Source organism: Platalea leucorodia, assembly GCF_965183815.1.
Source record: "Platalea leucorodia genome assembly, chromosome: 2".
NCBI lineage: Eukaryota > Metazoa > Chordata > Aves > Pelecaniformes > Threskiornithidae > Platalea > Platalea leucorodia.
Genome location: NC_138824.1, coordinates 70,531,846 through 70,544,995, shown reverse-complemented (window position 1 = coordinate 70,544,995; position 13,150 = coordinate 70,531,846). Strand labels below are relative to the sequence as shown.

At 43.1% G+C, this 13,150-nt stretch overlaps 1 protein-coding gene across 2 annotated transcripts in view; it reads right to left on the bottom strand.

The window, feature by feature from the left end:
* The window catches only part of TBC1D8 (TBC1 domain family member 8), a gene marked incomplete at its 5' end in the record, with an annotated part of 51,174 nt that overhangs the window by 3,099 nt on the left and 34,925 nt on the right, over positions 1-13,150 (bottom strand). For both annotated transcript variants that reach the window (XM_082304895.1, XM_082304896.1), the window contains 10 exons: positions 57-122; positions 1,389-1,629; positions 2,991-3,059; positions 3,622-3,720; positions 4,005-4,134; positions 4,644-4,929; positions 9,199-9,316; positions 10,158-10,372; positions 11,262-11,412; positions 11,824-12,006. In XM_082304895.1, coding sequence (XP_082161021.1) covers positions 57-122; positions 1,389-1,629; positions 2,991-3,059; positions 3,622-3,720; positions 4,005-4,134; positions 4,644-4,929; positions 9,199-9,316; positions 10,158-10,372; positions 11,262-11,412; positions 11,824-12,006 — 1,558 coding nt within the window. The remainder of the gene's footprint in view (positions 1-56; positions 123-1,388; positions 1,630-2,990; positions 3,060-3,621; positions 3,721-4,004; positions 4,135-4,643; positions 4,930-9,198; positions 9,317-10,157; positions 10,373-11,261; positions 11,413-11,823; positions 12,007-13,150) is intronic.

The following is a 13,150-nucleotide window of genomic DNA, read 5'->3' as shown; positions in this document are numbered from 1 at the left end:
TTTAAGCAGGAGTTTCGAGGCAAACTGAGGTATTCACTCCCTTTCAAATTTCTTACCAGGTGGGATATGCAGCTTATATAGTAACTTTATCTTTTCATTCATTTCTCCGTTATACATAACATCTGCAGGAAAAAAAAAAGAGCAAGAAGGAAGTGGACCAGAGCATTTACTTCCACCGTTTAAAATAAATCGGGCATCTCTGTGCACAAAAGATAATTGTTTGCATGGACAATACAGGAAAACATATGGCCAGTATATTACACTGAAATATTTTAAGTTGTGCCTGTCAATGAGGAACAGCAGGTGAAAGCCATCTGGTTTGGTCTTTCTTCTTGTAAAATAGACTGGGAGTACCGAATCCTATGGAGCTTCAGCGTCGTTTAAAAATATCAAGGAGAATGGCAGGGAATCTAGCAAAGGCTGTTTGCTGCCACAGATTAACAGGACTGTGAGAGGGAAGAGATGGAAAACTCCCTTCGGGGCCATCATGTTCTTAATATTCCTCCCCTTCAGCCCTTAACTGCTGTTCTGTAGCATAAGCCCAAAAGAGGTAACTACTTCACGTGTAATATAACTAATATTTTCAATGACCAGTAGAAATGAGATTCTAAACTTTCAAATGCACTGAAATACTGTGAAGAACTTTTTAAAGTTGTATCCCTGTAAGAATCAAAATCGGATAACAATATAATACAAATTGGCTTGTTTTACATAAAAACGTTCTGGAATGCTTAAGTGGCGAGAATACTGATTTACTGATTTTTCCTGAAGCTTTGAATGTTGATTCATTTGTTTCGTGTGGGGTCAGGCAACAGTTGAGATGTGGCACTTTTTTCTTCAGCCAGATTTTGGGATGGGCAGCCTCATCTCATTAGAACAGCTGGTGGCCTCAAGGCCAACCCTAGCACAGCTTTCAGGCCCTGCTGGCCAGATTGTTTTTTGTTCTACTTATTGTCAACATATAAGGCATGCAGCAGTCAGTTGTGTAAGATTAAGTCTTCAAGAAGCAGTTACAAAGAGGTATACTGAGATTTCAAAGGTATACTGAGAGCAACAATCTGGTAGAGAGGATTTTCTAGCCTTCCACGCAGACCCAAGTACAATATGAATTCATAAAATATTTTCAATAAAATCACTATTGTCTGAGAAATCAAATATTTTAATACACTATTCAATCATGTCCTTAGGGTGTCTTTTAAATCTAATCGACTTCAGGTGATTTGAACACAAAAAATTAGTAAAGGTCACTGGTTAGGCTAATTACAAGCCCAAGAAAACCATCTGCCCGCATCCTCCCCTGCCGGTTGCAAGGCATTTTAACATCCGTGCCTCACCCACCCGCCGCCCCCCACCTCTGCCCGCCTTCCACCCCCCAGGGGAGCCGATACCTAAGCAGCTGGCGAGCCCTTTGAATTCAATCAGCCGGTCCATGTTCTCATCCAGGAGCCGGAAGGTCCTTTGGGCGAGGACGTCGGTGTGCTCCCCGCAGGTCCAGGGCGAGACCAGCCTGTACAGGTTGGCGAACTGCTGGGCATCGATGCGGTACTGTTCGGCGTACGGCCTGCTGGGGTCGTGTCGCTCGACGACCGGACTTGTCGCGTCCCAGTAACACCTTATTAAATGTTCCCTCTAGGAGAAATCAGAGGCGGGAAAGGGGGGATTGGGGTGTGCGGTATCAGAGAGAGCGCAACCAGCAGAAAAAAGTATTCACATCGAAGTATGCTGGAAATCCTCAAAATTCTCTTTGCGCAAGGTGTTATAACAATACCAAGAGAAAATACCGATTCCTGTGAGAAAAAGCAAAGTAGGAATCTTTAATTAGAGCAGCCAAGCGCTCTCATGATTTCCAATGGGTAATTAATAAATTTGAAGGAAGACTGGACAGATTCTTGGAAGAAATTTACTGCAGGCTACTGAAACTCTATTAGCCACATCTGGCCCAGGATTTCTCTAACCATCCAAAGGGACAGTGGGTCGGAGAAAATTCAGGGTAAGTGTTATGCAGCCTTGACCGGCTCATTTATTCTCTCTCAGACCTCTCCATTTGGATACCGTACCTATTAGTCTTCCCTTAGGCTGATGCAAAACAAAGAGTCCTGACAAAACGAGCTGTCCCAGGGGAGCATGGGAGCTAATGAAAAAGGAGCCACCACCAAGAAACAAAATGAGGAAAGGGGAGGAGTGCAAGCCAGTCAAAGCTCAAAAACAGAGCAGCAAGGAGCAGGAGGGAAGCACTGAAGAGCAAGCCCCAGCAGCATCGTTTTACAGCCGCTAATGGAGGGAGGATACAGCTGCTCTTAGCCACAAAGCTACGTAGCACTAAGAACACACCACAGTCATATTCTCAGTACCTAGTATTTATGGCTATGAACAATACACAAAAGAAATGGTCCATTAAGGGTGATAATTACATGCTTGGACCTCTAAATCAAATCTAGTTGTATAAGCTTAGATGTCCCTGTCTCCAATAACTTTTATAATAGTTCTTTCAAACATGAGCTTGACAGAAAGGAACTGAAGTAGAAACTGCTTTAGGTTCTAAAAAAAAAAAAAAAACCACTATTAGAAAATTGGGAAGAAATAGCAAGGACACAAGTTTGTGGGGATTTTTTCCCCATGGAAAACAGAGTCTGCCTTTAAAGAGCATTAAGAGAGCAGGACTTAAAAGTACTGCAGAGCTCCTAGTGAGCAGAGCTACGTATCATTTATTCTGCATGTGAAAGTTACCAGAACCTAATTTCTCATGGACCATTTCTAAGCAGCAAGTTAGAAAGGGAATTCTGAAGCAATTCTCCTTTGAAGGATCATTACATTACTATTCATGTTTAACAACTGGGCAACCACAGAAGGGACAAAATGACAAGATCCCATCCAAACAGTACCGCCCAGGCAGAGGACACGAGGTCTGAGGCGACACTGCAAAGCAACAGCTGGAAGTTGCGCCCAGAAGCCTCAGATAGGTGCATCCCCTACTTTTCAGGGAGACCTACCTTGAACAAGTCATACAATTCCTCTAAATCTTCAGGAAGAATCGAAACATCTGGGATGACAACTCGGAGCTTAAAAAGAAAGAAAATCACGTTAGTGACAATCTTTTCTCCCACCATCACTGACACGGGCAGGCCCATGAGCCCCACAGGGACTGTATTTATGTGGTACAGCTGAAAACCACAGTATTGAAAAATCTTTGCAAATTTTCCTCCTTCTTTAGGTTCACCGGTTGGACAGATCCGTGAAAAGAGAAATCCCTCAAGGGCTATTAGAAACAAAGACGGGAAATCCCTAAGCTACAGGTCACAGGAGGCTGGGGAAGCATCGCATCATGCTCGCTCTCTTCTTACGCTCTTCCCCGGGGCATCTGCCTAGGGCCACGGTCAGAGACAAGGTGCTGGGCTGGACATTCCTGCAGTTGTTCTTAACATTAAAGTCACCCTAGAAAATAATGCACGTGGCTGCAAAAGAAAAACCAAACCCATCAGCATCCCAGGAAAGAGCTTCTTCCAGAGTCAGTAATGATTCTTCCTTTTTTCAAGATCTGGTGGTGCTTTTTAAAAAACGAAAGCCATCTGCCTCCAGAGAGGAGATTTTAAGCTACCTCAGCCGAAACAATACCCTACTCACCACATTTTGCTTGGTTGTGTCTTCGTGGCTTTGCAGGACACGGATTCGGTGTTTGTAGCGCATGTGCTCTATCTGCGCCACAGAGTGGTCTCCAAATTTCTACAAGGGAGGAACAGAAGTTTATTTTTTTTAGAGTATTTTATGATATTTGTATTTCTCATTTACTGGAAGTACAACTTTTAAAGTATTGTGAGTCCTTGAATTGTAATAATTGATCTGTCAGTGTAGGTATTTATACTACACCTAGCATTGTACATTTGAGCACTTATTCAAGGAATCTGTAAAGATATGTATTAACTTTAAAAACATCCATGTTGAATTTAACCTTCTTCTTTTTACAAATTGCAACTTAACTGACCCGTAGACACGGAGCTGTATTTTACCTCATACGAGTCATGAATCAGGTTAGCTATTTCAGTCACTGGAGAGGCTTCCTGGTCGTCGCTGAAGAACGCATGGTGATTACCAATAGGTGGCAGAGGGCTTTCCTCGTTTTTGACATGCTCTAAAAACCTGAAGGGAAGAAATATAAGCAACACAGTTACTCTGCACTGTGCTCTTCTCAATATAAATCAGCAAACAAGTCTTACGGCTCAGACTAGGAATAAACTGGTTTTCGGGCTGCTAGGTTTTTTAAAAATGCCTTCACGATTACTCATCCGAGGAACAGCAAGCCAGCCAAATGACTAAGTGCTGCCCAAGGAAGAAAACTTCTGTCTCCTTGAAGTCTGGAGCAGGAAGCCCGTCACTCTAGGGAAGGCCCAAAAAGCAGCAGTAAATATTGCACATTGACGCAGTCGATGCATGTCTCGGAGCTGCCAGGAAATTTCACAGGACATCTACTCGTCCGATGTACAAAGCCCATTGTTTAAGGCAGACACTGCAAAAGCAGCAGCAGCAAGGTATCACGGAGGGTCCTGCCGGTGCCTACAGACCGCTGTTGATATCACAACGGCACCCAAACGCCTTTGTTTTATGGCAGAACAGTCCACGATGGAAGAAGCACTCCTGTGTGGCCATACCTGCTCAGGATCATCAGGGCCTGCCCATCGTCCTTGCTGTTACACAGATCCACGGCGTTGGCTTCCAGTATGGCCAAGCCCAGCTGGAAAATGGCTTTGATCCCATCGTAGAAGAAGCAGTCCACAACATTCACAGCACTTTCCAGGGGCATGATGCTAAGGAAAAGGGTAAGGAACCACGAAAGAGAGATGGAAGCTAAGGTTGTCAGATCCTTCATATGTTCAGCCAGCTCTGGAAGTTGCTCTTTTATAAGCTCTTCGAACACTGACTGGTCTACCTGAGCACCTGCAAGTCATAAAGAAACATTATTAGCCAGGACTGACATAGGAAAAAATATTCTTTAAAGCTAATGATCGCTGTCAACTATCAACTGCAAGACTTTCTTAAAATTTAAACTGACAACATATGCACACATCTACAGTGAAAAATCCCATTACCCTCCTGCTGTGATCTCAGCCCCAACCCTCATGTCCGTAATCCTTACTGTACAACTTTCTGCAAAAAGACCGTGTTGATTCTGCTAAGGGCCTTTAGAGTGCAATGAAATAGTAATAGCAACAGCTGTTGTTTTCGGCTAAAACAGCACATAATAATAAAGTGCTAGCGAAAGCAATCTTAAAGCATTTTACTGTTCGACTTGGGATCTATGCAATGAAAATAAGACAGGACGCACTCCTCTCTAGTGTATATACTCAAGCAAGTGGGCAGTAGAGCTTTCATTCTAAGTGAGAAAATAGAAGATGGAAACCCAGATATGGCTACGCACACTAAAGCAGGAAGAAAAATATTTACACATAAATACACGTGCAGATATAAATATATAATTGCATGCATAAATATGTATATTTTTTTTTAAGAACAAAAGATTTCTGCAACGGCCAGATACAAGCCTTCCTAACTGTCCCAACCAGTCTTTCCAAAAGGAGCAGATTTGGGCTCTGTTCCTTCTGTTTTAGGTACTAGCTCAGTCCTGCTTTGTCAGCAGCTATTGTAGAATCAATATAGTTTCGTATCATTGAAGTGGCCTGTGTCTACAAACCAGATCGGCCACATCAGGAGCTTTAATCGAAGACACTGGAAGTTAGAAATGTTCCTGAATATGAAATGCAGTTAGCTTTTCAATTATTTTGTCTTTCAAGTTATTTCATTTCTTTCTCATAGTCCACATTCTGCTAATATTAGGAGACAACTTTAATTGCTATGAAATTCCTGAGACATATATACCCTTAGCACTCAAAAGTTCTGTTGTCCAAAAGCAGAATATAACCTGGACAATTTGTGGCAGAGAGCCAGCATCTTTTGGCTTTGCATCCAAATCACAAAAAAACAGAGAAGACGTTTCTCTGTCTTTAGAACTTTTCACATCAAGGCACAAAGAGCTGCTGCTGGTGGCTGAACAAACATTACAACACCACAAATAAAAAATAAGTGCCCAGGGACATGCAAAGAAAGTCTTTTGAGAAAGACATCAAGCATGGTGCTTTGCTTTGAAGAGATAGCCTTCTCACGTCAGATGATCATAAATAAGAAGGGTAAAGAAAACAGAGGAGAAAACGGACTGGGGTTACTCAACAGAGGGCAGGGGTTTGTTTGGTTTTTTAACAAGCTTAATACAAACAATTTAATAGTTAACATAGACCAAAAAAAGAAGAGCCGATTTTAGGGGTATTCGAAGGAAACCAGAGCGTGATAGACAGACACATATAAAAAGATCATTCCAGGCTCAGAGGCAGCACGGGAGAGCCTGGCAAAAGCAGAGGCTTAAAAGGAATGTGCAATGCTACCCAAATCTTTTGCAGAAGATCATCTTATAATTAAGAGTTGACACTGTAGACAAAAGTCAAGCAGGTGTATTCAAAGTTACTTTTATGCCTACATTTTCATTAGGCTCCCAGAAACCATGATATCTGAGCAACTGAATCTCTAGTTTATTATAGCATAAAACCATAATGAGATAGGAGAATACCAAGGTAAAATACCATTAAGGTAAATACCAAGGTAAGTACCATTTAAAAAATGATGACCCAAGATGCAAACTAAATGACATCTCCAAGACTGAAAAGGCAAACCAGAGAAATAAAGTGAGATTTTCACTGTTTCAAGAATTGTAATAGCAAGACGATGACAGTCTAACAGATGAAATGGGGTGAGATGGTCTGCTGTTTTAGGGAGAGGATGGAAAAGTTGCGCTAACCTGAGAATAGGATGTGCATGACCCTTGCCACCACTCTTGACCCAAGTACAACTTGTTTCTCTCTGCCAGCTATCTGCTTATAATTTTCTCTATGCATTGCAGAAGGGAGAAGAATAGAGGGAATTCCTGAAGTAGGAGATAATGGGTGCCAGCCCTGCCTGCAGGCTTTTCCCATTTGCAAGCAGTGAAATGATGAAAAGACTTGTTGAGTAGGACTGAATTGCCTAAGTTTTGAAAGCAAAAATTGTAAAGAAATAAATACAGATAAATAAAAGATTTTGAATGTCATAAAGAAAAGGCCCAAGAGAAGATGGAGCTAAGAAGGCCTGTTATAACCAAGGTCATTAATTCAGTAGCTGTTTTTACTGTAGGGATTACTGGCTGACGCTGAAGAGGAAAAGCACAGTGACGGGTACCAAGGTCAGAGATCACCAAAGTTAGAGAGAGATCAAAATTTGGACAGTGTTGGCAGTGTGGACAAAGAGGAAAAATCGGGTCTTGGAAGTGTTATGCAGGAAGAAACAATACAAAGTTCAGACAAGAGCTGGTTGCAAATCGAAAAAGAAGGTCAGCTGAAATGTGAGGCCAAAAACACTAACTCAAGGAACAGGAACCAGAGGAGGATCAGGGTGGAGAAAATCAGTAGCACCAACTTGGCCACACTAAGGTCTCAGGCAAATCAAAGCTGCAGAAGTAACTGCTCAGTGAAACAACCATGCTGCAAAACTACACAGCTGCTGTTCAACTAGGGGGAGCAGGGGAAGTTCTGAGCTGAAGCCCCTGGCTCTTTGCACTGCGGTGAGCCATGGCAGTACTTCTTTTAGAGTCACGGTACTATTTGCCCTTTCCTTTAGGTACAGAGGACAGAAAAATGGAGAGACAGGACAACCAAGATTCAAGCACTCAAACAATGTAGGCTGTAGCCATGGCGAGTGACGGGCATGATAGAAACCCCAAATTAAGCATAACTTAGGGCAGTGATATGGCCATCCATGTGGGACCATTCAAGTTTATTTGTGTGTGAAGAATGCTACTTATGGGCAATAACCCAGCAAGCACCAAAGTCATCAGTAACTCAAAGCAGGCCCTAGGCTGATGATATCTAGAAATGCACAAGGACAGATAAAGCTGTGTTTCTTTTTTAATCAAGGAAGGAGACAGACAAACATGGGAGTAAGTCATTGAGATGGCAGTTTAAAGTCACGCTTGGAGACAAGAACGAAAGTTCTGACAAGTGGGACAGTTACAGTGCCCAATCCACTAGTTGAAAATACCAAAGGCATTCAAAGCACCACAAAACATCCTAAGCATCCAGCTAACTTTGTAATAACTCTGCTTTAACTCACCTTACCTGCCAGTTCAGTGACAAGACAATAACTGCGGCACAGTGTCAGGAGGGAGGTATGACAAGCCCATCCTCCAAGCAAAACATTAGAAATCTTCTCAGACATCTCCTCCTGCTGCCCAGGCAGCACACGAGTGCCCGCACCATTTCTAGCTCCCAGAACCACTACCACTCGTGATTTCCTCCTATCCCTACCTCCTCACAAGTGACCTTGATCCCTCCCTTCGCTACAGTGATGGTGTAATGGCAGACACTGTAACTAAAGAGTAAGGTTAGCATTAAAGAGGGAAAAGCTATCAATCATTTTTGTAAGAGGAGGAAGTAAAGTGACCACAAAGAACAAATAGTTTTTCTTGTATGTATACCTGCAATTACTGTGTCAAGCTGCTCAGCCCCTCTTTTCTGTGCATTAGGCAGGCGTTTGCACAACAGTCTTAAAAATAGTTGCATTGCAAAGAACAGGACACATAGCACATGCAGTACAAGGCATGCACTGCAGAGAGACTGGGCTTATTTCTTAATGCAGCATCCCACATTCAGAGGGTTTTGTATCAGCACTCATTACCAAGGGCCAGTTTAGATGCAAGCCTGTATTACTCCAGCAGCCAGGCACTGCAGACACGTCAGATCAGAAATAGCTACCCTGGCAGATCTTTGCTAGGTTCATCTTAAACAGCTCAGGTCTCTAATACTGAACACTCCTAACCACGACACGCAAGCTCTTCTATTTTTACCTAACAGGCAAAGGTGCTACTGTCTTCTGACCACCAGGAAGAAAAAGACAAACAGTAAAGTCGAGCATACATTTATAGTTCTTGCAGTGCAAACCTGTCAAACCAAAAAACAACCCTAGCTGGAACCTGAGCAGCCACCGCTGCTGTCCCCGCACACCGCACAAGTCAACAGACCCCCTCACCCGTGGGGTCTGGACCGCAGAAGACCTTGAGCGTTTTACTCACCCCAGTGCCATTCGGCTGCCCCTTCCCAGTTAGCAAGAAGAGAGGCACGAGCTCACCTATCACTCGGTGGTTGAAGTAATCCGGCAGCATTCGCTCACACACAGCAACCAGCAGCCAAAAGGCTTCTTCCTCTTTGGCATACAACAGCAACACAGAGGTCAAAATATTCATAGACTTACAAGGGCAAAGAAGAAAATGCGATTTGTTAGTGACAGCAAATCCTACTGACAAAAGATAAACTGTGAGTATTTTTAAAGAAAGAAAACTAGCCTAACGTGATGTAAACAACTAAAAAAAACCAGCAAGAGAAATGTAATAGACAGTGAATACATAATTGCAACCCAAAGGCATAACAAGTTCTTCAAACTGCTTTTCTTAAGAGCAATAGGAAACAATGGAGAAAAGCACAGTACTCGATTTGCCTAGATGCAAACTATGTAACTGATACTGCAAGATGTTTTGGGGCTGCTTTCCCCCTGCTCCCCGTATTTGTATTTCGAAAGAAGATAAGGGATCTGGAACCGGTCTGATGTTCATCAGAATTCAAGGAGCTACACGATAGGTAAAGTTATTATTTTAGCTGGCCAGCTGGGTAAAGTACTTCATAATTTGTCATCAATTTTGGAAGAAAGGAGCAGAATTTTAGTTCATTAAACCTCTGTCCCAGTGCTCTACGTGAATCTCGTCTGTGCAGGCCAGTTCACTTTGCACTGTCTCCAAGTATCGGGTAAGAAACGCACTTTGGAACAGAAGCCTCAGGAAAATTTTTTTACCTCCTTTAACTCTAAACGCAACTTGCAAAATGCTGAGGGAAGACTTTTGTTAAGCGAGGGTACCAGCCAATGCACTTGTTTTCCAGAGTAAATGACATTTAATGTCTAAAATTATGTATTTTTCATAACTAAAAAGACATTATTTATCAAAACCACCATTAAAAATACTTCCAAGACAATGATAAAACTGAGAGAGCAGAAGGAGGAAAAAACCCAGCGTCAGCCTGCTGGGGGTTTTTCACCTGGCAGTATCCTATTTTGGGGTTCCTGTGCGCGTACGCCGTGAGCACCCTTCTCAGGGCGGCTATCCCCGTCTCGCTCTGGAAGGCAGGGTGCTCGGGCAGCGAGCGGTGCAGGTCACGCTCAATCTCCTCCGTTGCCATACAGCATTTGCCCATGGACGCCTCCACCAAATGGACGTAGTAACCGGGATGTGAGGCAAGATCCGTCGCGGCGTCTGAAGGCAGCAGGGAGAGAGAAAGAGGAAGACGCAAGTGGATTAGGATGACGCTAAACCTAATGTTGTGGGTATTACTGCTCGAAAGGATGTAAGCAAGATGGTTTTCCCCAAGGTTCGTGAATTTAATGAAATCTCCAGACCTAAAAGAAATGAAGTCCTAGCAGAATACGTGTTTTGGAAACAAAATCAATATTAGCAAAGCTGGTATGATGCAACATCATTCAAAACACCTTAATATGTCGTTGAGCAGAAAACTTCCCCAGCAGAAAGTATTACTGGGAGAAATGTACTCAGTGCTGTTCACACCCTCCAAAGAAGAAAAACTCCACATGAAGGAATACTTTTTACAAATGTTTGAACATGTCATATACTGGATTAAGGACTAAACTTGAGGTCATATTGTAAGCACATTCTGGCTCTGCCAGATCTGTGGATGAAACGAGTTGTTTTTTCCATCTCCAGTTTCTATTACCCCTGCCAACATTCAACAACAAGCAGGAGCAGGACTGCTGACTTCAAAATGTCATTATTTTGCAATAATTTGATTTGTCTAGGGTTAAATCAATATTTATGCTACAATCTAATTGTTGCTTGAAGACAAACATTATTTTCTGAAAACATGACGTTAATTTTAAATTACACAGATGAAGCAGATGTTATTTCAATTCTTCTGCACATCATGTCATGCTATCCAGAGATAAAATTTTCACAGATCTACCTAGGTACTTCCTTGATTAGTTCAGTAGCTGATCATCTCTCTTCTGTAAGCACTATCATAAGCTCCATGTAAATGACATTTAACTGCCCTTGGGAAATTTCTTGCCTAAATGTTTTGCCATGGTCAGAATCAGACGATGCTACTGCAAACATTCCTAAGAGTGCTCACCTGAGAAAAGCAGCCAGAGTTTGCCTCTTAAGGATTCAGGGATTCCCATTGCAACAAGTTTTCTGATCTTCTCTGTGCGAAACATGCACACGGTTCTGCCGTATTCTACAAAATGGTCATCCCACAGACTCTCCTTGATTTGCTCCCTAGACTGGGAACAAGAAGATATATTTTAAAAGAACAAACAGCGTGTTTGTGAAAACTGGTAAACAGAAACATTTTACGTATTAGAAATTCCGCAAGGTATTTTCCTTACCAATGGATATGGGAAGTCTGCTCTAAGGACTACTACTTTCCCCATTTTGCATGTGGATTTCACCACACAGGGGGAGAGCAGAACTGATCAGACAGGGAGAAAAATTATAAATATTCACCAGAAAGAAATGGGGGGGAGGGAGAAGAAAAAACTCCAAGCAAATGGAAAAGCTGTTATCCCATATCTAACTTCTCCAGCCAATACAGAGTTCATTTTACTAAAAACGAGTATCTGTTTGAATGTTACCCCAGCTTTTTTTTTTTTTAATAAGAAAAAGGTCTTACAACTTCCCCAAATTTTACATACCTTTCCAAAATCAAGGCCTGCCATTCCTGACTGATGAAAGTCCGACCTTAGTGCTTCTGCATTGAGCAAATAACTGCTCTGCTTTCCACATTCACTTCTCTCCTTGCTTTGTGAAGCCTCGGTTCCTGGACACGCAGGCTCACCGTCCCTGAGCACGCACGTGGATCCAAAGGCAGGACTGTTCTGCAACGCAGAATCAAAGCCATAACAACTGAGAAGAGGCTAAGAACTACATCCTCAACTGTCTTCAAGACACAGAGCTGGGTTAGTCTTTCCCTTTTGCATCAAAACGTTTTACACTTTTCAGGAGGAAAGGCCTTACTCAAGACTTTATTCAAATTATCATTCATTTGTATGTCAGAAAAAGGGTTGCTACTTTAAAACAGAAGTTGTTAGTAAATTCTAAGTGTCCTTGATGACAAGCTACCAAACAATCTTCTGCTTTGGTTAGAATTTGAAAAACAGAATCAGAGAACAATTTAGGTTGGAGGGGACCATCTTTTCCAATCCCCTGCTCAAAGCAGGGCTCCTCAGGCCAGGTTGCTGGGGGCTGTGTCCAGTCGAGTTGAATAGCTCCAAGGAAGGGGAGCCCACAGCCTCTCTGGGCAGCCTGGTCCAGCTCTGCCCACCCTTGAGGGGAGATCTTTCTCTTTTTATCTATTCAGATTTTCCCTTGCTGCAACTTGTGACTGTTGTCGCCCGTCTTTTAGCTGGCACCTCCAAGAAGGGTCTGGCTCCATCTTCTCTGTAACTCCCCATTAGCTAGTGGAAGACAGGCTGAACAAGCCCTGCTTCCTCGAGGTTGAGGAGCCTCCTCACAAAGCATGTTCTCCAGCCCCCGAGCATCTTGTGGCCCTCAGCTAGTCTTACTCCAATTTGTCAATGCTCTTCTTGTGTGGTGGGGTGGAGTCAAAACTGGACACAGTACTCCTGATCAGCCTGAGAAGTGCTGAATAAAAGGGAACAGTAACATCCCTTGACCTGCTGGTTACACTCCTGCTAGTACAACCCCATATGCTGTTGGCCCTCTTCACTGTAAGAGCTCACTGCTGACTTATAAGCTCAACCTGCTGTCCACCATGACTCCCCTGCCTCTTCCACCTGGCTGCTCTCCAGCCAGCCAGCCCCCAGCCCCTCCTGTTGCACGGGGTTACTCTGCCAGGCTTCACATTTGCTTTTGTTGAACTTCACGAGGTCTCTATCAGCCCATTCCACCAGATCATTGAGGTCTCTGTGAAGGGCAGCCCCAGCCCCATAGCATATTTGCTGCTCCTCCCAGTGTGTCAATCACAACCATGCTGTGGGTGCACTCCATCAGGCAGGTCAT